This window comes from Pavona decussata, unplaced genomic scaffold (genome assembly GCF_977016875.1).
Source record: "Pavona decussata unplaced genomic scaffold, jaPavDecu1.1 SCAFFOLD_416, whole genome shotgun sequence".
In the NCBI taxonomy this organism is placed as follows: Eukaryota; Metazoa; Cnidaria; class Anthozoa; order Scleractinia; family Agariciidae; genus Pavona; species Pavona decussata.
Window position 1 is genome coordinate 1,095,001 of NW_028145778.1, and position 24,180 is coordinate 1,119,180.

Below are 24,180 nucleotides of genomic sequence, written 5' to 3' on the forward strand. Positions count from 1 at the left end.
TCAGTGGTTTGCTAGGATTGCGGATTAAAGATGCTTACAAAAGAGCGCCAAAAACACTGAAAGAACGCTTCAGATACCCCTTTAGAATTTACGAAGCATACAGAGATAAACTGAGGAACTGGAAGCCATGCATAACAAGCGCAGACTTGCAAGAATTCAGCAACTTTCTTATCATGACCCAAGAAACGATGAAATCCGTGAAGTACTTAAAGGAACTCGAGAGCTACTCAACGATTCAAGAAATCGCAGCTCGCTTGCCTATCTTCTACGGCAATAAGTGGAGAGAAAGCGCAAAGAAACTAGAAGCAAAATGTGGTGAATACTCCTTTGCAAACTTTGTCGATTTCACACAAGAAGCATCCCTTGACGCCAATCATCCAGTATTCTCGCACGATGCCCTAACCTTAACTAGGAAAGAACTGGAAAAGGAAAGAAACCTTCCTGCCAATAGGATGAGGCGAACCTCTGAAAGAAAGGATAGGAAGAAGCAACATGGCATCTCACTAACCACCACAGGCAGCGAATCGTCGTGCAAACACCCCCTGGATGCAAGTTCGTGTATGCTGTGCAAGGGAAAACACGGCCTTGCCGCGTGCAAGAACTTCACGGAAAAGCCGTTTAAAGAAAGATTAGAACTCTCCTGTTTGCGAGGAATATGCTTCTTTTTTCTAAGTCAAGGCCACACAGCACGACAATGCAAGCAGAAAACTCAGTGCGAGGTGTGTAAGAAGCCACATGCGACTGCCCTCCATCGTTTTTCACCTGAAGAAAAGAGACAAGAAAGCACCGAGGAAACCGTAAGAGCCACGAACAATTGCGTAAACTGCAGTAACACTACAACCTCCATGATTCTCCCCATATGGATTCACCACAAGAATGACCCAGATCGTCGAGTCAAAGCTTACGCCGTGTTAGATGATCAGAGTGATACCTGTTTTGTCACCGATGACGTAATAAACAAGCTTGGAGTAACTGGTCCTTTCATTAAGCTAGAGCTGGGCACCATGCACGCCATAGAAAAGATTGACACACAAAGAATTGATGGTCTCATCGTATCACGCTTTGACGGCAAAGTAGACATACCCCTCCCTAAGACATACACAAGAGCGAATATACCAGGCCAATGTGGACAAATTCCTCGCCCGGAAACCGCCCAAAAGTACGAGCACTTAGAGAAAATTGCTGAAGAGATCCCAACATATGAAGAGCACTTGAGCATCGGCCTACTGATAGGCAACAATTGCGTTCGTGCCTTAAAGCCAAGATCCAAAGTTCCTGGAAGGTCAAACGACCCGTACGATATACGCACAACGTTGGGCTGGGGAGTGGTAGGAGCCAGAAACCACGGAGATCATGATAATGAAATCGAAATGACAGCTGGATGCCATCGCGTCGCTACACGAGAAATAGCAAGCGAAGAAACCTCAACTGGCAAGTTCATCCCTCTGAGAAGCTGTAAGGAGATAATGGCACCTTTGGCATTCAAGAAAATGTTCGAGCAGGACTTTTCTGAGCCGCAAGATGCGAACTTAGCCATGTCCCAGGAAGATTTGAAGTTTATGATCATTACCTCTAATGGTATTCATAAAGCAGAAGATGGGCACTATGAAATCCTCTTACCACTCCGCAATGAAAACGTTCACTTACCATGCAACAAGAAACACACTGAAGCACAATTAAAGCAGTCAAGTCGACGATTTGCCGCTGACCCAAAATACAAGGAAGATTATGTGTCATTTATGCAGAAGATGTTCCAAGAAGGCCACGCAGAGAAGGCCCCCGAGCAGTATGAAACAGTTTGATACATTCCTCACCATGGGGTGTATCACCCTAAGAAGCCCGACAAGCTACGAGTAGTCTTTGATTGTTCAGCAGATTTTCAAGGACATTCCCTTAATCGCCATCTACTACAAGGCCCTGATCTGACAAACTCCTTGGTTGGTGTCCTGTGTCGTTTCAGACAAGAACCTGTGGCATTCGCTTGTGACATCGAGGGCATGTTCCACCAGGTACACGTCAATGAGGATCATCACCTTCTCCGCTTTCTTTGGTGGGAACAAGGAGACACCTCAAAGGAGCCAACACAATATAGAATGACGGTACATCTATTCAGTGCTACCTCCTCTCCGGGCTGTGCTAATTTAGCCCTAAGAACTGCTGCTGATGACGGTGAAAATGAGTTTGGAAAAGAAGCAGCTTCCTTTATTAAGGAGAATTTCTATGTCGATGATGGGCTTAAGTCAGTCCCAACCGTACCAGAAGCCCTTGAATTGATCAAGAACGGCACTGAGATGTGCATGAGAGGAGGCTTTAGACTCCACAAGTTCACGTCTAACAGTAAAGAAGTTGTCGAGTCCACACCCATAGAGTCGCGCGCAAAGGAGATCAAGGAACTTGATTTGAACCGCAATTTACTTCCTCCCGAACGTGTGCTCGGCGTAGAATGGAACATTGAGAACGACGCTTTCAAGTTCCGTATTACCCTAAAGGATAAACCACTGACGAGGCGTGGCATCCTGTCAACAGTAAGCTCGATATACGACCCGCTTGGTCTCGCGGCCCCATTCCTGCTACGCGGAAAAGGAATATTGCAGCTGCTATGCAAGGAAAGCATAGGCTGGGATGACGCCATCCCTGACAAGCTACGGATGCAGTAGGAAATGTGGCGAAATGAACTCCCCCTTCTAGAGATGATGGAAGTCCCAAGATGTTTCAAATTAAAGGAAATGGACAACCTCAAGAAAGTCGAGCTACATCACTTCTTGGATGCTAGCACAGAAGGATACGGCCAGTGTTCTTATCTCCATTTGGTGGACACAAGAAACCGAGTGAACTGCTCACTAGTTATGGGTAAAGCACGTGCTACCCCTCTGAAGCCGATAACCATACCGCGCCTTGAGCTGACAGCCGCCCTGGTATCCGTCCGAGTTAGCAAAATGCTGAGCAGAGAGCTGAGATACGAAGAAGTCGAAGAAGTGTTCTGGACTGATAGCAAAGTAGTTCAGGCATACAAATACAATGACGCACGCCGGTTTCACACCTTGGTTGCAAACAGAGTTCAGCAGATCAGAGAACGCACCGTCCCCGAACAATGGAAGTATGTTGACGGAAAGAACAACCCTGCCGACGATGCTTCGTGCGGTCTGAGCCCCAAAGACCTCTTGCAGCCTTTGAGGTGGCTACAAGGACCTTCTTTCCTTTGGGATCACCACGATAGCTGGAAGAATTTAGAGAGGAGTGTGCCCGAATCCCTGCAGCCTGACGATAAAGAAGTAAGGAAGGCATCCACCTTTACAACTTGTACGACAAACAAAGAGCAATACGCAACCCTGCTTCAACGGCTGGAATACCTTTCAAGCTGGTTCAGAGCAAAACGTGCCGTTGCTTTGTGCTTGCGGTACCGAAAGATCTTACTAGAAAGAACACGCAGAAAGCAGGCAACTATGGATGGAGTGAAGACAAGATCCGCAGCGCGCGAGTATCGTCCGATTGACGTCGATGAGTTAACAGAAGCAGAACAAGAAATCATAAGACACGTGCAAAAAGAAGCTTTTAAAGAAGAGATGAGCAAACTGAAGAAGATAACTACAGATTACGAAACCCCTAGAGAAGATTATTCAAGACCCAGGATTCAGAAACCTAAAGGAGCCAGTCCACTCTCCCGTCTGGATCCGTTCCTAGATAATAGCAATCTAGTAAGAATTGGTGGACGAATAAGGCAAGCTAGCGTATCTCAAGATGTAAAGCACCCCATTGTTCTGCCTGGACATGGGCACGTTAGCAAGATTCTAGCCCTACACTACCATGAAAGGGCTCTACATCAAGGAAAAGGAATTACACTCGACGAAATTCGTTTTTCTGGCTACTGGATCATAGGCGGTGGCTCAGTAGTCTCCAGGCTGGTCCATGAATGCGTCACTTGCAGAAAGATTAGAGCAAAGGTGCAAGAACAGAAAATGGCAGATCTCCCAGCAGACAGATTAACACCTACCCCTCCTTTCACATATTGCGCAGTGGACTATTTCGGACCCTGGTACGTGAGAGAAGGACGCAAGGAACTCAAGAGATATGGCGTATTGTTCACATGCCTAGTAACAAGAGCCATTCACCTAGAAGTTGCCAACTCCTAGGAAACAGACTCCTATATCAACGCCCTTCGCCGTTTCATATGTAGGCGTGGTCCCGTGCGTCAGATGCGCAGCAACAATGGCTCGAATTTCATTGGAGCACAAAGAGAGCTCAAGGAAGCGTTAGCGGAAACGGACCAAAGTCAAGTAAAACAAGAGATGCTAAAAGAAAGCTGTGATTGGTTTGAGGTGAAACTCAACGTCCCCACCGCTAGTCACATGGGTGGAATTTGGGAGCGCCAAATAAGAAGTGTGAGAAATGTGCTCTCCGCCCTACTAGAGAAAAATGGCCACCAAATGAACGACGAAGCTCTACGGACTTTCATGTGCCAGGCAGAGGCAGTAGTTAACAGCCGACCTCTAACAGCAGAAGTTACCACATCATCAGACACAGCAGAACCACTCACGCCAAATCACTTCCTGACGTTGAAAACGAAGGTGGTCCTGCCCCCACCGGGAAAATTCACATTCACTGACCTGTATTCAAGAAAATGGTGGCGACGGGTTCAACATTTAACGAACGAATTCTAGGCCAGGTGGAAGAAAGAATTTCTTTTCTCGTTACAAACCAGACAGAAGTGGACCCGACCAAGGAAAAGGATGAAGATACTCCAAGAAATCAGTGGAAGATGTGCCGTATTATTGAGGCCCAACCAGACCAGGATGGATTGGTACGGAAGGTGATGCTAGACATTGGCAATCCAAATCTGACACCAGATGGAAGAAGGCAGGCGTTGTCAACGCTGGAAAGACCAATCCACAAACTAGTGCTGCTGATGTCAGAAGATCAGTGAAGACCGGGAATCTCTGTCGAGGAGCCATCAGAGAACTCTTAATAAGTACCATGAACATTAAGATGATAGATAAGATGAACAGTGCGAAAATGTAATTTTGTTATCGTTTGCAAATAAGGTATAGTGGTTAGAGTAAATTAAGGTATTAATTTAGGGGAGCCATGTAACCGCTTCCGTTGGAATCAAATACGTCGCGAAATATTTTGTGGTTTGATTTATGTTACCGCCGTGATTACCGCATTATAGATAGGCATAGCCCATAGCTCGCGTTTCAGTTCAAACTAAGACCCCTTGAGATCAAGATCTAGAAGACAAGTTAGAGCGAAATTCTCCGAAGAAACGTTGGTAAGCGACAACTTACTTATGTTTAAGATCACATTGTTATGTAGGTCGTAAGTTGTTTCTATTCCATTAGTTTCACTAGATCTTGACTGTTCTATTTAGTTCTTTTTAATATTAGGTGCGCTTGGATTGTGATCATTTTTAGCTATAAAAGAAACGAATATTTAGGTAATTTCCTAATGTAATCATTTCAGTTGACCGCTTCGATAAGTGCCCTGAGGCCACAAGAATAGGAATACGAAGGAACAATAAAGAAAGAATCGCAACCTAATTTGGCTTGGTATTCTCGACTGCGCGTGTGACAACCCGGGAGCGAGACTTTCATTTCTAACTTAAGCGAGACTGCTACACTTACCACTGCCAGCATCACTACCTCCTACCCCTCCACTGCCAGCATCACTACCTCCCACTCTTCCACTGCCAGCATCACTACCCCCTACCTTTCCACTGCCAGCATCACCAGCGAGCCCTCCTAACACACCTCCAGTAGCAACTGCATTAACATTAACACCACCACCCTCGACCAATCCACAAAGGAAAAGAAAGCATAAAGGCTATTTGTACATTGAAATTAATGATCTAGTCCCAGATCGAGATGACAATGCCACAGAAGCTGTTGATGTTTCAGATGCTAGACCGCAGAGGAAGCGAAAAGAGAAGAAAATTTTGGATGTTTAACTTCATATTTAAATTAAGGGACACTGTCTTCACTTTGAAATAATTATCAGCAGAAACAAGTGAGGCCACCAGCAACAAGCCCACTCATTCCCCTTCTGTTCTCACTGTAAACTGTACTAGTGCTTTCAGTTTGTTCATTGTACTCATGCTTATGCCGCTGGTGTTCACACTTGCTTGTGCTTATAATTATATATGCACTAGTGAGAACCCGCCTTAATGGTGTTATATGTTATGTTCATTGTTACAGTGATTAATATAATGAATTCTGACAATTTTTTAAACCAAAATTAAATAAAGAACAAGGAACTTATGGGTCGCACACAGTAAGTAGTTCAAAAGAATTGTCTTATATGTGTCTTAACTGAAACCACTGTACAGATTTGTAGTTATCAAAAAAAAAAAAAAAACCAGCCAGGAAAGTAAATTTAGTTAAACAAGATTAATTACTGTGTATTGCCCATTAGTTCTTTATTTTAGAAAATGATGATTCAGATGGAGGCATGCAACTAGCACTAGTTTGTACTGCATGCACATTTGCAAAGTAAAAATTATTTGCCTTAACATACATATTATTTTTCAGTTTGAAGTTTTATCTGATTTGATATTCTAGCCGATATGCATGACCAATTTATATTTGTGCTCATTTCTAGCAAGTGCCATATCGTAATTTTCCAGGCGTTCATGCATAACAAAGTGCGTGCTGTGCTCTACAAGTGACAAAATTTTGCCAATCATTTGTTTCTTTTTTATTTGCTAGCTATAATTGTGAGTTATATATTCATTTCTTTACTACTTGCCTTTACTTTGAAGTCATTGTCGTTTCCTAGTGTGCTAGATAATTGTGTCAATGCATAATGCTTGTAAATATTAGTTGCAAATATTAGCATTGTACTAAAATTCACTTAAACACTTTGGACCCTGACAGATATGGTGTTTTCAGTATTTTAGCAAGACTTTTTATATTGGCCACTTCAGAAATTTTGGAACAATGTTTTGTGCTTGGATTTCTAGTATTGTTTGTGTACCATTGGTGAGCTTTCGTTGGTCTATATATAATTTCCAAGATAACCGTGAACAATAACTTCTCATGGAGGTTACTCATGATCAAATGATCACACAGATCCTGGCTAGCAACTAGCTAGCTTGCTATAGCTGTGAATGTCAGTGCTCAGTCTTCCCAAAGTTTCTTAATGGGAGTACCATGGAGTGGAGAATTTTTGTGTAAAAGTTTCAGATTAACAATATTAAAGGGGACCTCCACTTTGACAACAAACTGACGGTAAATTGTCGGAAATAAAGTCTAAATTCTAAATTTTAATTTTAAAAGCAGAAGTAACATTCAAGTGTGCTAAGAATTTGATATGATTATCGCCTATTTTCGATTTGAAATTTCCTGGGCGCCGCCATGTTGGATTTTATGACGTCATATGCTTGCCGGTATTGTTAGTAAGCGAAAAATATTTTGTGTGAAACAATAGAGCAGCCATATTACGTCATGAAATCCAAGATGGTGGCGCCCGGGAAATTTAAAATGAAAAAAAAAAGCGATAATCAAATTATGTTTTGTCCGACACAGAAATATTATTTCCATGTCTTAAAACGAAATTTAAAATTAGATTGTATTTTCAACCATTTAACATTAATGTACTTCAAGAGTGGAGGTTTCCTTTAATATAATGAGCATCAATAAAATTCAAAGGAACTATCTAGTACTGTACATACAGGCCTGGTTTTGTTTTACTTTTTCACATGGTATTTCACATGATTAATAGTTTCACATCTTTTATGACTCACTTTCACATCCCTTTTCACATGGTATTTCACATCATTGTTGTTTTCACATCCTTTTTCACATGGTATTTCACAGTGTAAATGTTTTCACATGTATTTTCACAGGATGATTTCTCAAAATTGTGAATTACATTTCAGAACAATTTTCACATGGTATTTCACATGTTATACTGTGAAATAGGCTATGAAAATGTGGAGCCCGTTTCACAGGGTAATTTCACATACTTTTTCACACTCCTGTAAAATTCTATGTGAATAACCATGTGAAAACCATCTGAAAACCCTGTGAAAAAAGGTATACAATTCACATGATTTTCACAGGCTTTTCACAGGGTACCTCCTAGTAGTGAGATCTCCTGAAGACAAGAAAATAAAATTTGGACCCGTCAGCGAAGCTGAGTCAGACGAAATGTTTGAAATGGCAGAAGACCTACTGCCAAAGTTAAACGCTGTGTTAAGGAAGGTGAATGACATGGAAAATAAGCTTGAGAAGCTCGACCATCTAGAAAGCTACGTCAAAGGCCTCGATGAAAAGATCAAAGAGATAAACACGAAAGTAGACAGATTTGAAACGACAAGGGTCTTGGTCAACAAAATAGACAAAGGAATGGCGTTTCTCAACAGCGAGGTTAAGAGTTTAAAACAGACACTGGAGGGTCAAAAAGAAGAAATGGAGACTGTAAGACAAGAAAACCTGTATATGGGAGTGTATCAGCAGCGAGGAAATCTTCGATTTCATTGAATTCCTGAGAAGAAAGACGAGGATGACACACAAGAGGTGTTGGTTAATTTCATGAAAGCAGAGCTGGGCATCGAAGACGCCGACAAGATCGAATTCCAGAGTGCACAGAATAGGCAAACCTAGGAGTAGCACGAGTGGAAAACCAAGGCAAATCATCGCTCGATTCTTACATTATCCAGAAAGAGAGCAAGTAATGGATAGGGCAACTAAATTACGAGGAAAGAAAATAGGAATCTCGCCGGACTTCCCAAAGGAGATTGTTAAAAGAAGAAAAGAGCTGATGCCTAAACTAACAGCGGCAAAGAAGGCGGGTAAGCAGGCATTCTGTAGCAGACCAGAGCCCGATAAACTTTTTTCGCTATTCCAGCAGCCTTGAGTCACCCAAACTATGTCATGCAATAAAAAATGGTGTTGCTGTTGGTAAAATAAAGTGCAAATTTTTTTATGATTATCAAGTGGCAGACAAAGAGAGATATCTGAAGCGTGTGAATGCCACGTTGAACATTGAAATGCCTGCTTTTCTTCAATCTCTCACATCTGTCATTATTCAAGATCTAGTTTTCTTTCTTGTGACTTGTCTGCCTGACCTAACATGATTGGAAGCTGTTAGGAATCAACATGTAGATTTAAACAGATAATGAAAAACCTTAAGCTCAACTAGAAAAATCAACACTGGTTTGTTGTTATAAAACTCAAAGATGAAAACATTTCCCCTTCTAAAGAGAATATTAACCAGTGTAGTAGTCACCACTCAAATCCTGCAATAAAGTAGGATGTTGTTGGACAGACGCAAATGGTGAAGATACTGGGCCCTCATCTGGCATCATAGCTTGAAAGATGATGTTGTTTCTGTGATATTTTGCCTTTGCTTTCTGTGTGTGATTCATGCATTTTAATTGCGAGGCAACAAAAGCACCAAACAAATCATCTTCATCTTTGTGCTACTTTGCAGTTTGTGGTTGGTGCTGCATATTATCACACATGCTCTTCAAACTTCCCCCAACAAATCTGATCATTTCTAGTTGGCTTTGTTCGATGTTACTGCTTGTTTCTGCGCATAAATGTTTGTTTTGTTTGTTTGGGCTGCTTTGCTGGAGACTGTGCACTTTTATTTTCCAGCAGTCCTTCAATCAAGCTATCTTGTTCCATGGTACTTTCACTTTCAGTATCTACACTCTGGCTGATTGCACTGATGTCCATCGCTGCCGCTCTGTCATCACTAACTGCATCCTCCTTATCTTCATCAGTACCTTCTTTTACTGATGAATCGTCTACAGGCATCAAATTACTTTTTGTAGCTCTAGGTGAAATGCACTTATCTAAGAAGAGCAAGTAGGGAAATGTGCCACTAGTCTAAGGAAGGGCATCAAGCACTTCTGTAGAAGACATCCTCAACCTCTTGTTTTTTTGATCCGATCCTTTTCGCTCATGTACCGAGCTTTTAAATCGCAGAATTTCTGTTTTGCAACATCACCTTACGTAAAAATAAGCTAAGAATATCAACACATTAAAGTTAAGCTTTAGCTAGTCAAACAGCGATTGATGTTTCTCTTTAATACTTACCTGTCTCCAAACCCAGTTTTGGTGCTATTTCCTTCCATGCATTTTTCTTTTTTGTTTTATCTTTGAAGTCTTTTAATGATTTGTTATATAAAATCGGGAACTTAACACTAGCCAAACGCTCTTCAAAGTTGGATGCCATATTGGAATAGCACAAACCACAAATTACTGGAACTAGGACTTCATTGGTCAAAATACAATGAATCCATGTTAGTCCTTACGATTGCGGCTATGACCACTAGATTTTACGTTCACACTACGACACAAACACGATCATAGGCACTGTCATAATCATAAGAAAATGTTCAATTATTTTCTGTTGATCATGAGCGTCTTTATGATTATGTTTTTCAGCATTTCCACTATGACATAAGCGACACAACGGCCCTGATGATTACAATTATGATCATTATGTTACTAGTGGGAACCAAGCCTAAGAATAGACCCCGATCCTTGATTGTTTTTCCACTGACAATATGTCATCTCCGCATGGACCACTACTAGGCTCAAGAAAAGGCCTAACATCAATGGCGAGGATCATTCTGAAATTTTTCTTCCATTCGCTTTCTTCCATCCTGCCCTCAAATTAGTTTCTCCACCATTGATCCGTACGACCTGGTTTTCTTTAAAACAATTTCGTCAAATAAATCTTCTTTTTAGATTTCGCATTCGAGCAAGTGCTTAATTGTATGGCAGCTTGCTGTTGCTTTCTGCATGGCCAGACGATGTCTACAAAAATCCAGTAAAAAACTATTAGACACTGTTATCCTTGTGTAATCCTCAAGGTAGCCAAGAGAATCTTTAAACAGCCATCTAACACTTAAGAGCGCTCCCCAGGAACTTTCACCTACGACCATGCAAGATAGAAAAATTGAACATCGCCAAACTTTGTCATAATAAAGGACTACTAAAACTATTTGTAGAAAGACATGTTTCAGTTTGTTTCGATAATTGTTTTACCCTCAAAGTGACTTTTTCATTTTGGTGGCCTGTGAGTGGGTAAAACCGACTTAAAAGTGTCACTTGTATGGGCCACTTGTCTTGAAATTACGAAGGAGTAACATAAAAATCGAAGCCATTGAACATAAGTAAACTAAATCCCTCACACTTTCACGCTGTCAAATGTACATTCAATGTGATCCAGAATTTTTGGCCAGATTTTAAAAATTAACCGTTTCTTGCGGAATTACAGCATGCCAAAATAACGCGAAATTCAACCGCAAAAAAAGCATCCTGGTACATGGTTTTGTCAACCAAGACTATATTCATCGGAATAAGCAATGTTTCGAGTACGATTTGATAAAATAAAATTTTTGGGTAAATGAAACGATAAATTTTTGGAGCGCTATTTGGCCGCTTGTAAAGAGTATCCTGTGTTAAAAAGGGCAAAAAGGTAAGGGAACAAAAAGGTAATTACGGGTTATATGTAAAAAATTAACCACCTCTATCAGTTCATCAGCTTCGTAAAAACTGAAAGGTGTCCAAATACAACACGTTTTCCAATTTATTCTGTTTGATTCCAGGATAACTTCAAGAAATGGAATCGTTTTTAAAAAAAATTTTACTACACAAATCATGTGCTTTAATTAATCTATTACACAATGAAGTCTTCCTATTTTAGATGAATAATGGAGACGAAATTTTCAATGTTTCATTTTCCATCCCACAAGCCAATCAAGGATATGAAAGCGAAAGAAAATGCAAGTGCGCGCGAATGTCTGCATTGTTGAAATCGCTCCCTTTCATGCTCTAGCACAAGGAAGATCCTAGAGGGCGGATCATCCTAGCGCCATATGTTTTCTCTATTCAGTTTACATGCAAAAAGTTGCACTTGGCCCTAGCGCTAGGTTTTTCCTAGAGATAGGAGCTTCCTGGCTGAGAGATAGGAAGATCCTAGAACTAGGAAGATCCTAGCCCCATGTAAACAACTTTCGCTCGGAAGATCCTAGTACTAGGGACAAAAAGAACAAACATGGTGGCAGCCAGGCATTCAGCTGCTCAAGGCCGACAGTTACTCTTTTCCTTCTCCACTTGGTAACAACTTCGGCCGAAATTTCTGCATGTAAAGCAAACAGAAAGTTTTTTCGCCTTCTCGGATCTTCCTGGTGCTTGGATCTTCCTTCCTCCATGTAAACGGCCCCTTAATCAGCAAAACGAGCGACTTGTGTAATTTAAAGTGCGCAAAATTCTGAATTTTGATGTCAGCTAGTGTATCCAAAATGTCTGTTCTTGCCATGTCCTGTCTTACACAACTGGTTGAATACTTTTTTACCTATGAAGGAAAGTGTTGCTTTTCTCATTTAACTTATTGTGACGGCCACATGATATTTCAGTTCTATTGTTCATTGTTCGTAGTCATGAGCTATGACATGTACGGATGTCTGAATTTGGGCCCATCCGAAATCACTACCATGTGCATTTGGTAGACCACTTATTCCTGTCCAACACCGTGCTGACAAGAGCCAACCAGCTCGAAACAGCTGTCCACGTTTGCCGCATTCTGTCGATTCTCGGTTTGGTCTCTATCATGTCTCTGTCGTATTAAGTTTTCTACGCAGTCCGATCAGCTTTGCAGAAATTCGACTCATGAATATTTTTTCACTGATTGTATTTGTTGTTAAAGCAATAAAGAGTGACGTCTTGCGTTAATCCAATGAGTGGCATGGCTCAGGCTTGTGTGTATACTAAGAAAAATCAAGTCACTCGTGGAATATTTCAAGGTGTACCACTAGTAGCATAACTAGTATGTATCTGACTGCAGGGTTCGCCCCCTGTATAAGCTATATACTATAACGTAACGTAGGTATGTGGCGTTTTGAACCGTTTTGGTGGTACATATTGTAACCAATTTCGTCTGACAGCCTGAAAACGGGAATGGATCCAAAAAACCAAGTCTGACAATGGATATGAGTTTTAGACGACAGTTCTGAAAAAGGATACCTAATCATTTGATATTTTGGTCTGAAATAGGGACAAAGCCTCATTTACACTACAGGAAATTTTTGGCACGGCTTGGATAAAAATGGTGCATGTACCAAAAACTATAGCACTGATGTCCTGTTTACACGTCTTTTTTTTTCTGCCATGCTAAGCGGTGTGAGAAAATGTTTTTGTATGGGTAAAAGGCTCAAAATCTTGGGTAGCGTACGCGATTATTCCTTAGGGCGCATGCGGCCAATGGCTCATTCCACTTAAGCAGTGTCTACTTCTAAAAAGGCCACACATCTTGTCGCAGGGAAGTCGAAAATTAGTCTCTTCCTGTTCTTCTTTCCGGAATAATAGAAAAGGCGCAAAGATACAAAAACGTTCATTGTAATAGCAGCAAGCTGGCTTGTAACTGTCCTATCGAGCAACGATTTTGGATGTTAACATGTAAGGGTCACTGATTTGAGTTGCTAGAAACAGTATTCAGGGACAAGGAGTGTATTTCTTTACTTCATTTCCTTTCTTAGAGTGACCGTCAGATTTTCTTGGTGACTTGCTTCTTGCAGGGCGCGCCGATTCCGCCATGTTGAATGGAATTACTACACATCCTCCAACAGATGGTGCTGACCACAGTTACGAAGGCTCGTCAGGAAAAAATTGGTTTGGCACGGTCAATCATTTACACTACACATTTCGTCCGAGCCAGGCCAAGTTTTTGGGTATGCATACCAATTTCACCCGTGCTCGGACTACCTTTTCAGGAGGGCCGAGCACGGATGAAATTTTGGTTCGGCAGGGATAAAATTTGGTACGGCAAAATCATTTACACTAAAAAATTTACGCGAGCCGAACCCTTTTTTTGGGTAAGCGTGCCACTTTTATCGGAGCCGTGCCAAAGATTCTCTGTAGTGTAAATGGGGCTATATTAGAGAACTGAGCCGCACACCCGAACCCCCATGGAGTGCTCCTCGGGGATTCGCGATGCACGGTTAGGAAATAAATTCAAGTTGGGACACTATTTTAGAAACTGGCTACTTGGTAGGATGGGGTCATCTCAGAGTCGAGGTCATTTCGGGGTCAACTTGTGGATCGATTCAGGGTTGAGGATCATATCGGGTACCCAACTGAGGTCACGCGCATAGAAGGTGGCATACACAAAGCACTACATGCTGGCCTGCAGAACAAGCGTTATTATCGTTATTGTTATTATTATTATTATTAAACAATAATAATAAAAATAATAATAATAATAATAATAATAATAATTATTATTATTATTATTATTATTATTATTTTATTCATTTATTTTTGTGTGCTTTTTTAGGTGAGTGGAAGTAAGCACGAGGCTATTGCGGAACTCAAGTGACGCACAAAGGGAGGGGGACAAAAAAAAGTTTTTGCGCCTTTCCTGTCGCGCGTCGCTCACACTTCACGCTTGCTTCGTGCTTGCCTCCACACACACACACCCAAAATAACGCCTGTTCTGCAACCTATAGTGGAAGTCAGGCTAAAGCGTTAAATTAATTTATTTCCACGTGGTATCTTTGCAACGTAATTTATAAAGTGCTGTTCAGTTACCTGCACGTGCCAGCAAAAGCCTTGCTTCTGTGTTCAGAAAAGAATCCCACACTTTATAACTTTTAAAGTGTGCCTTTCTACTGTGACGCACTGAACATTTGCCGGATTGTCTGAGCTTGCTCAGCTTGGACCACAAATTCCGCCAACAACCTCAGGGTAACCACAATTGATGGTCCATGTGGTTTGTGAATCTAAGGTCTGCGTATATTGCGTGACAGTTATGTCATGCGAGATATTTCGGCGACGTCAAAAGGTTCAATGGTCGTTTGGCGGCTAGAAGTAAACTCGTCTTTTCTTCTTGTGAAAAGGGTTTTTAAGGTACGATAAGCCATATAATCAGTTAAAGTAACGACTAACCTTGTTTGTGATTTAATTTGTCTAGTAAAGTTAACGTAACTAAAAATATTCTATGTGGAAATCAAAACGAACTAATTTATATGCAAATTTGTCGATGTTGTAGCCCTAAACCAAATTACGTGTTCGTAACTAAAATCATATTTACTAACGTTAAACCTGTCCCAGTTCTAGCGATTGACTTTGTTGAACGTTGACACAGAAAGAATACTCAGAGTTTTCAATTGTTTGTCGGGAAAATCAAAATTAGCGATTGTGATGTGAAAATTGCTTGCCCTCCTTTGAAGGTCAAAAGGTCACCTTTTGGTTATAAATAGCATGTTCAAATAGCGCTCGAAAAATTTATCGTTTCATTTACTCAAAAATTTTATTTTATCAAATCGTACTTGAAACATTGCTTATTCCGATGAATATAGTCTTGGTTGACAAAGCCATGTACCAGGATGCTTTTTTTGCGGTTGAATTTCGCATTATTTTGGCATGCTGTAATTCCGCAAGAAACGGTTAATGTTTAAAATTTGGCCAAAAATTCTGGATCACATTGAATGTACATTTGACAGCGTGAAAGTGTGAGGGATTTAGTTTACTTATGTTCAATGGCTTCGATTTTTATGTTACTCCTTCGTAATTTCAAGACAAGTGGCCCATACAAGTGACACTTTTAAGTCGGTTTTACCCGCTCACAGGCCAACAAAATGAAAAAGTCACTTTGAAGGTAAAACAATTATCGAAACAAACTGAAACATGTCTTTCTACAAATGGTTTTAGTAGTCCTTTATTATGACAAAGTTTGGCGATGTTCGATTTTTCTATCTTGCATGGTCGTAGGTGAAGGTTCCTGGGGAGCGCTCTTAATAATAATAATAGTAATGTTTATTTCTTATATTGCGCAGTCTAACATGCAACAAAGATATGATTAAATGCGCATTACAAAATCTTAAAAATTTGCATATCTAGAGTGTTGTGCACATGACAGAAAAACATGCTCGCCCGCCATGGAGGACAGTTGAAATATATACTTGTGTTCTGCCAAATGCTTTGGCTTATTGCTTTGTGTTACAATATTTTGGCAACAAGGATGGCCGAAATCACATCCATACCACGGTTCAATCCCTTTGAACAGACCTGCAGTGTGGGTCCCTGCAGGGACAGATGGAAAACACGACTACAATATTACATCGATGCCTGTGGAATCACTGTTGACAATCACACACAAGCATTGCTACTTCACCTTGCCATACTAACATTGGCAAGGTGAAGTAGGAATGGTAATGTTAGTATTGTAAGCAGTGTTAGTGTTGTAAGTAATGTGTGGTACTTAAATGAAAGGAAAAAAACATTAAAAAAAATAAATAAAAAACAATACTTCACCTTGCCGGGCCTGCTGTCCAAGCCATCTTTGCTACCTTATCTGACACTGGGACTAGCTATGTGGAGGTGATTACCACGCTGAACACTCAACTTCACTCCTCAGAAGAGTTTACAATTCGAATAACACACCTTTCGCCAGGCTCAACAAGCACCCAATGAATCAATTTCTCAATACCTAACACGCCTACATCAGAGGTTGAACAGCAGTTCGCAAAGGTTCACGGGAACAAATCGGACCGATCACCGCAGAGGGCTGTAAATCATAAAAAGATTCTTTTGAGCATTGGTTCGCCTTAATGATGTCGTTTTTTCCTCGTTTTCAATTATCGAATCATCAAAGAAATTTCTCTGCAAGATTACCTGGACCCTGCTGATTGTATTGGCGTAAAATTGTTTCAGGTAAGTTGATTTTTAGGGTTTACTTTAATCGTGTTATTCCCGACTTTCCAAAATGCCTGCTCTTCTTGGGTTTGTAAGTAACCCAATTTCAAATGGGTGGATTTCGCTTTTTGTCGCCTCGATTGGGCTACTTTTTTCAAACCTTTGAAGAACAAATATAGCTCTGCAGTTTAATACGTTCGCCCCCCTCACCCCCGCTACTGTTTTCGAGTTATTTGGCATTCAAAACATGTTATGTGCGGTGGTTGATGATGCAACGTGTGACACTTCAGTTGGCTCCTCGTGGGGAAACGTTGCCACCGTAAATCAGCACTATGAGTCTTATTTTACTCTAATATGTTAACCATTTTGGTTTTTGTAATCTTAACTAGAGTTTAACTTTGTAGATTAAGCTATGAACCACCAGTCCAAGTGAAAGCGGGGTCATGAGCCTTCAACTGGGCAGATGCCAGGCAAGCCACCATTAAAACAGAGACTTAAAGTCATTTCATCTTCAAGGAAAAGTTTGTTTCAATCAGAATTACAACCATCGGTAAGAAGTGTGATTTTCTATGTCGGTTTCTAGAGTTTGCTGCTTTTCGAAAGGCTTATTTTTTTTCTGCAATATCCTTCCAGAAACCACGAGACAAAGAGTGGACTGACTCAGAAATCCGTGCCCTTGTTGAGTACACTTCCTTGTATCATGAGCCAAAAGGAAACAGTAGCAATACCTGGCCCGTTCACAAGAGACACGACTTTTGGGAAAACTGTGTCAATGCTGTCATGCAGTTTGGTGGTGGATACAAACGAAGTTGTAAGTATCAATTATTTTTTATTCACCATTAAATACTTTCACCTATTCCTTGACCTGTACCTATCTAGTAATGTCTCTATCCGATGACTTTTGCTCCCCCAGGCCTGAGTCACCCAACTGTTAGCGCTGTCCCTGGGCTATCTGCCTGTGCCTATCAGTCCTGTATGCCCCCTCATATGTTTGAGACCACAGTGGCCTCTGTATTTAGGTCTACAGTTATGTGCTTATTCCTGAAATAATTTTTCAGGGCATTGCATTATGGTTTTATTTTTTATTTGTCTATGTTCAATAACGGAGAATTTTAGCAAGAAAAACAGCAGTAACTAACGTGAGACCGAAACGAAATAAATGCAAATAAACAAAGAATACAAGCTGGTACCTCATACAGTAAGAGATCCTTGGTAAGAAAACAAAAAAACTGCCTTGCTATAAATTTTTCAGACCAAGCCAATGGCAAGTAAAAAATATAAATCACAACCAGAAAACCATGAGAAACAAGCAGGCCTTGAATAGATCCTACACAGTTATTACTGTTAAATGAAACATCAGCAGAATTTTTTTTCATTTAAGCTAATGCTGATTATGGTTCACTTTTCTAAATTACATGTAGTCAATGACACCAGGATAACCTAATAAAAGGACACAAAAGTTAATTTGTAAATTCAATTGGTAATAGTTTTGATGTTTATTTCAGTATCAGCTTTAAAGCACTTACACCAAATACACCCCATTGCTCGTTGGTGGCTCAAGGCTGATGGAACAGATATAAAGGTCGGGCTTCGTGAGTCTATGACCAATGACTGGTCAGGTGGTGTAGACTGGAGAGATGTCACCTCAGTGACATTGGGGACTTTACGAACCAGAACGTAACGCAGTTTGGAAACACCGAAACCGAGAAGGGCCCGGGGAGAGAACGCCGTCACGAGCGCGGGAAAAACAAAGTTACGAATGCGAATGCGACGACAGCCCAGAGGCAGAGCGTTGCAAATCCTTTAAAATCAGTTGACAAACAAGTTCTCGTTTTATAGCTGGTATAAACATCATAAAATGGCAACATTCAGAGAGGCAAGGGAAGCTTTATTGTTTGCCTATCAAGATGAAAGCATTGATGATACAGAGTTTGCCCTGTTGTACGATTTAAATTCCTCTGAAAATCTCGAATTTCCTTATTGGAAGTATGGTCGCTTCGATCTTGATTCTTTGACAGATGATGAGTGTAAGGCTGAGTTTCGCTTTTTTAAGAACGATATTTATTTATCCGAAGAAGTTCTTGGTATTCCAGACATAATGAAATGCCCCAATGGCGTTCTTGTGGACGGAATGGAGGCTTTAAGTGTGTTGTTGAAGCGTTTTGCATATCCGTGTCGATTTGCAGATATGGTAGCTCGATTCGGGAGACCAGTACCACAACTTTGCATGATTACAAACCGAATGATGGACTTATTTTCGATGAATATAGCCACCTACTCGCAAATTTAAATCAACCATGGCTTTCCAGGGACCGTCTCAGTCATTTTGCTGTCACTATACATGATAAAGGAGCTCCACTTGAAAACTGTTGGGGTTTCATAGATGGAACAGTGAGACCCTTATGTAAGCCAGATCAAAACCAGAGAATTCTCTATAACGGACACAAAAGGGTGCATGGGATAAAATTTCAGTCCGTAGTTGCGCCTAATGGGCTTATCGCAAGTCTGTTTGGTCCAGTCGAGGGCAGGAGACACGATAGTGGTATGCTGGTCGACTCAGGACTTCTGCAAGAATTATCGCAGTACTCGTTTGCACCGGATGGGACACCCTTATGCGTTTATGGCGACCCCGCATACCCTTTGCGTATCCATTTACAAGGACTCTTCAAAGGCGCTCATTTGACACCAGCAGAGCAACAGTTCAATAAGGCCATGAGCCAAGTCAGAGTTTCGGTAGAATGGCTATTTGGGGACATTGTGAACTACTTTGCATTCCTAGATTTCAAGAAAAACTTAAAAATCGGCTTAAGTCCTGTTGGTAAAATGTACATTGTGTGTGCGCTCTTGAGAAACGCTCACAGTTGTCTTTATCAATCAAGTACTTCGAAGTTTTTTGGAATAGATCCACCCCTAATAAATGACTATTTCAATTAGGTTTCTGAAGACAACAGAGAGAGAACCAAATTCATGACCTTTGGATATAACAGTGTTCAGCTACTAACTTGTTTGTAATTCTCTTTTGACTAGATTGCAGAATGGAATCTCCCCAATTTCAGATAATTTCATTGTTACAGTGCATTCCCATTTCCAAACTACCAAGAGTATGTGCACAAGACTCAAGATCCTTAATGGGGGCATTCTGCAATTATTACTCATTTTCAAAAGGTTATACAGCCATAGATTTGTACTGTGGTCATTATAACACAACGGGGAAGGAGAAAAATAATGAACAAGTAGTTTTATCAGTTTCCAAGTCAGAGAAAAATATATCGAGTCTAATGCAGTAACATAAAATTGTTACGCCAACATGCGGACCACCCACCCCCACCTGTTTCCCTGCTTTTTAGTTATTAATGACGAGAGCCTTGGGGCTGAAAAGACTCACAATTTTTTAAATACAACTTGATTGGATTGTAAAAATTCCATTGATTTTAGTAAAGAGTACTGTTAAAAAATATGAGCTTAATATTTGGCCTGCAGTTATTCTTGGGATAAGGTTTGCCTCATCAGCCCCTCAACATACTCCCTCTTCTAGATTCCCGAGCCTTTTTATCCCAGGGAGTTGCTTAAAATCTGTTTTCGAATACATAAAGTATCAGTAGTTGGTTTCGTAGCAGACTGAAAATTGTGAATTTTATTGCAGTTTAGGAACCAGAATACAAATTTTCAAACAAATTATTCAACTATTCTAGCCAGAAAATATTTCTAATATGTCAAAAACATAAAGAGCAATTTTAATGCAACGAGTCTGCCATCCAATGAGAAGTGAGTTTAAACTTTATGTTTATGTTCTTCATTGAAAAAAAAACTAAAACAGATTGGGGTTTTTCTTTCACGCAGTAATGTGATGTACTGGACAAGCGAGCACGATGTCCTGTTATGCAGAGAGGTTGTTTCCGAGAATCCGTACAAAACAACCACATGAGATAACAATAATTAAAGAAAATAACGAAAGGCAGGCTCCTCGGCACAAGAAAAATGCGGTGCCACTGTTGAAATAGAAACTCTGATCGCTGACAGAAAACGTTGGTCGTGACTCTTGTCAAAACATGGACAAAAGTTAATAAAATATACAAACTGGTTTGTAATTGCACAGTTCAAAATCAAACGACAGTTACCAGCAACACGGGTGAACTTTAAGTGAATTAGGTGACTATTTGTTCACAAATTTGTCCAACAAACTCATCAGTGCTTTAGTTTGATCTTGTTGCTGCCTCAACATCAGTTGTTGTGATGCCAAGAGTTGCTGCTGCTGCTGCTGTTGTTGTTCTTGCATCAGCCGCATCATTTCACTTTGTTGTTGCTGAAATTGGCGTTGCTGGTCAATGCTCGCCTGTAGACGTTTTGCATCCAAATCGTGTTGCTCCTTTTTCAGCTGGAGTTCCTCAAGTTTAAGTTCCTGGTCTTTTTCCGCTTTTTGGGACAGGAAAAACATGGTCTCGCTGCCACTTCTCCGTTCTCGTTTCTTTACTTTTTCCTGATCATTTTCGCCTGAGTGTCTCTTCATCGTCTCCGACACTTTCTCAAGTGCTTTAAGTCTCATATCTGTGGCCTTTGCCTTCTCTTTTTCAGCCTTTCCTTTCACACTTTCGTCGTCCTCTTTCATTTCTGCATCCGCTGTTTCTTCGAGCGCCAAAATTTCTTCCACCAAGCTTTCAAGTTCTGTGGGCTCAGGCGGCGCGATGCCCGAGCTCCTTTCCTCAGCTCTCAGTTTCTTTCTGATTCGGTTTATTAAAATACCCACATGATCCCTTACGGACCGTTTATCCACAGCAAAGACAGGCTTGGGACAGGTATTCAAAGTGTTGGCTATTCTATCCCAAATTTCGCTTCTTTGCGACAAACCTTTTCTTGTTTTGTACGGATTCTCGGAAACAACCTCTCTGCATAACAGGACATCGTGCTCGCTTGTCCAGTACATCACATTACTGCGTGAAAGAAAAACCCCAATCTGTTTTAGTTTTTTTTTCAATGAAGAACATAAACATAAAGTTTAAACTCACTTTAATCTTATAGTGAAGCAGACCGGGCAATTGAATCTTCTAATAAACAAAAATTAGACTTAATTGCCAGCTTTCGACTTTGTTATCGAACTCGGTGGGTCTTGTTCATTGATCATAACCGTAAAACAATTGACCTACAGTAAATGGCAAATTAAAATGTTTGTTTGGTATTTGTTGCAATAGGTAACATTTTCATGGACTTAGGAAAACAGCTTTGCCTATCAGGTAGAAAAAGTAAATTGAATTCTAGGTCAAATTCAGCAGTAACTACTTACGTTTTCTGGAAACGCTGCAAGTTCAAACCTCGTGTTCTGAACGTGAAGTAGACGTGCTGCGATTCAGCGCCAAGCATGCGCAGTGAAGCACTTGGTGACCAAATTACTTCCGGTGACGTTTCAGGCTGCATTGCGTTCTGGTTCGTAAAGTCACTATTCTACGACCCGCCACTTAGAACCAAATCATTGTATGAAAAGCTGACTTTCACAATATTTCAAATTAAAAAAGAAAAAGAGTTATTCATTGTTCAATACTGAATTTTACCTGCTTTGAAGAAGCATGACAACTGCCATTAATTGACACTACAGTTTTAAATTTGTAGTTTTGAATTGGTTTCAGGGACCAAGTCATTGCCCATTTTGCCTTGGGCAAAGCAGAACCCTTTCTTTGCCCTTTCCAATGTGGTGTGGTACCTAATAGACAAGAGCTCACGTCAGTGCAAGGGCACCTCAATAGTTACCAAAAGAATAATTTGGTTTCGATGTTGACCTTCCTTATGCATTCAAAGAAAAACAAGGTAAATAATATTGCTGTTTTGTTGAACTTATTTTATTTATGCAATATACAGAAGACAACAAATATTTTAATATTAGGGACAAACACTTGATGATTTGATATATTCTTAACCTGATGAACCTTTTCATCATCTACGCAAATACCAACATTATACCCATATGAAGTAATAACTACTTTATCTCCTTAGGAAATACCTTCACCTGAAATAGTTGACAGGGCATTCTTTGACTGGCACCTAGAGGAGGATTTTCTTTACAGAGACGTCCTGAGCCCAACAGTGTCAACTAAACTGTTCAAAGCATCATGTGGCTTAAAAAGGAGCAATGGATTTATCAATGTCTTTATTTTCATTTCAAGTGAAATGAATTTCCCCACATCATTCACATCAGGAATGTAAGTGATACGTAAAACAGTGTTTATTCTATTATTCTGCAAATTGGTATAAGAGGCAATAAAGCCCCCTTTAAAGATTTTTAAGCACTATTTTTTTGGAAATGGACCCAACGGTTTTATTCTTGTCTTATACAGAGCATAACAGTTAATAACTAGTGATGATCGAAGATTAGGGAGTGTGTTCGATTATCTCGATAGAAAATGCTTTACAGCCCCACCCACATCTTAAATTTGATAGTTTGGACGCCTGCGCCTGCTGTTGTCATGTTCAGCCGTTTTTTCTTAGCTATTTGAAGGCGCGAAGTTTCGTACGTTTGATTCAGTGGTGATTTGGAAAGGCAAGTGTTTTTTTCTGTTAAATGTAGGACGTGTCCTTTTTAAAGAGGAATCAGTTCAATGAGTCAAACAACACCAAAAAAATCTGCCTTGCGTAGAGGAAGAAAACCAAAAGAAGCGACAGCGTCGGACAATTCCAGATTGTGTGGTTGCTGTTTTAAAACGCAGTTTGGGAATTTTAAGCCTGGATGGATAACAACCAAAAACATTTTTACCGCACCACAGACAAAGGGGAAGACATTGCCAATGCTGGCTGAGGGATTCCGAGCCAATGTGTCCCTTCACCTTGAAGAAAAGAACTCGCTTTCTTCAAGTCTGCTTGCCGTGTGGCACGAAGGTGAGGAATTGCGCCGCCATGCTTTCGCAAATTAAAGAGAAATTAAATAAGCCAATCCAGCTTTAACCACAGCCGCTGACGAGGACACCACAAATGGAGAGCAGGAGATTTTACGATTGAAGCAAATGAGTAAATCGCCGCATTATTCACAGAACAAAAAGTATTCGCATTTATTAAGACAGGAAGCACCATTATTTCCCAACAGCAGCCATTAACAGAGGGTAGTCTTTGCCGATCCTTAGCAACTGACTACGGAGAGTTGGAAGACAAGAAAAATTCTCTCTCAGGGCTTCCTGTAGCAAAACACGGAACAAGCCCGCCGAAACTTCAGTTGTTGTTGAGGCAGCGAGATGGGAAACTTGCTCGAGTACATCACACGCAAGGAATGGGAAGCAGTACTGAACATCATTTTTAAAATGAAGGAAGTTCAAAACGTTTTGCCTTGGGCTGTTCAAAGCACAATTAACTGCGACTTTGATTTATATTGTAAGTCCCTGAACTTGTTAAAGAAAACTTTGTCGGAGGATCTGAAAAATCTGCCAAATACCGTGATAGTAAATGAAGTCATGAGCCAATGTCCCATTTGGTGTCGAAACCGTGTGATTTTAAAATTTCAAATGCCAGTGCTTTGTCTACCACAATTGTGGCACGGTGCAGAAACAACAAACTATCTGCA

General features: G+C 40.6%; 5 protein-coding genes and 3 pseudogenes across 5 annotated transcripts in view; 6 read left to right on the top strand and 2 right to left on the bottom strand.

Moving 5' to 3' along the window:
- LOC146450963 (uncharacterized) overlaps window positions 1–1,802 on the top strand; it is a 1,965-nt gene extending 163 nt beyond the window's left edge. The window contains exon 1 of the mRNA XM_085099845.1: window positions 1–1,802. This exon is cut by the window's left edge and continues 163 nt beyond it. Coding sequence (XP_084955971.1) covers window positions 1–1,802 — 1,802 coding nt within the window.
- A 291-nt stretch (window positions 1,803–2,093) lies between these two features.
- On the top strand, window positions 2,094–2,657 carry LOC146450964 (uncharacterized). Its single transcript, XM_085099846.1, has one exon. The coding sequence runs from the start codon at window positions 2,094–2,096 to the stop codon at window positions 2,655–2,657; it is 564 nt and encodes a 187-aa protein (XP_084955972.1).
- Window positions 2,658–2,690: 33 nt separating this feature from the next.
- Window positions 2,691–4,130, top strand: LOC146450965 (uncharacterized). Its single transcript, XM_085099847.1, has one exon. The coding sequence runs from the start codon at window positions 2,691–2,693 to the stop codon at window positions 4,128–4,130; it is 1,440 nt and encodes a 479-aa protein (XP_084955973.1).
- A 4,020-nt stretch (window positions 4,131–8,150) lies between these two features.
- Window positions 8,151–8,850, top strand: LOC146450966 (uncharacterized; annotated as a pseudogene).
- A 352-nt stretch (window positions 8,851–9,202) lies between these two features.
- Window positions 9,203–10,176, bottom strand: LOC146450967 (uncharacterized; annotated as a pseudogene).
- Window positions 10,177–18,501: 8,325 nt separating this feature from the next.
- Window positions 18,502–20,077, top strand: LOC146450968 (uncharacterized; annotated as a pseudogene).
- A 597-nt stretch (window positions 20,078–20,674) lies between these two features.
- LOC146450969 (uncharacterized) lies at window positions 20,675–21,762 on the bottom strand. Its single transcript, XM_085099801.1, is given in 2 exon segments — window positions 20,675–21,571; window positions 21,695–21,762. Coding segments are annotated over 2 exon segments (843 nt in total). The 3' UTR covers window positions 20,675–20,796.
- A 234-nt stretch (window positions 21,763–21,996) lies between these two features.
- Window positions 21,997–22,835, top strand: LOC146450970 (uncharacterized). Its single transcript, XM_085099848.1, has 3 exons — window positions 21,997–22,061; window positions 22,262–22,439; window positions 22,626–22,835. The coding sequence occupies exons 1-3, from the start codon at window positions 21,997–21,999 to the stop codon at window positions 22,833–22,835; spliced, it is 453 nt and encodes a 150-aa protein (XP_084955974.1).
- Window positions 22,836–24,180: the final 1,345 nt, after the last annotated feature.

Coding starts and splice junctions, on each gene's coding strand:
- LOC146450964 (XM_085099846.1), top strand. CDS start 2,094: ATGACGGTACATCTATTCAGTGCTACCTCCTCTCCGGGCTGTGCTAAT.
- LOC146450965 (XM_085099847.1), top strand. CDS start 2,691: ATGATGGAAGTCCCAAGATGTTTCAAATTAAAGGAAATGGACAACCTC.
- LOC146450970 (XM_085099848.1), top strand. CDS start 21,997: ATGCGCAGTGAAGCACTTGGTGACCAAATTACTTCCGGTGACGTTTCA. Junction 22,062..22,261: donor TCAGGCTGCATTGCGTTCTG/GTTCGTAAAGTC, acceptor AATTGGTTTCAG/GGACCAAGTCATTGCCCATT. Junction 22,440..22,625: donor TGCATTCAAAGAAAAACAAG/GTAAATAATATT, acceptor TTATCTCCTTAG/GAAATACCTTCACCTGAAAT.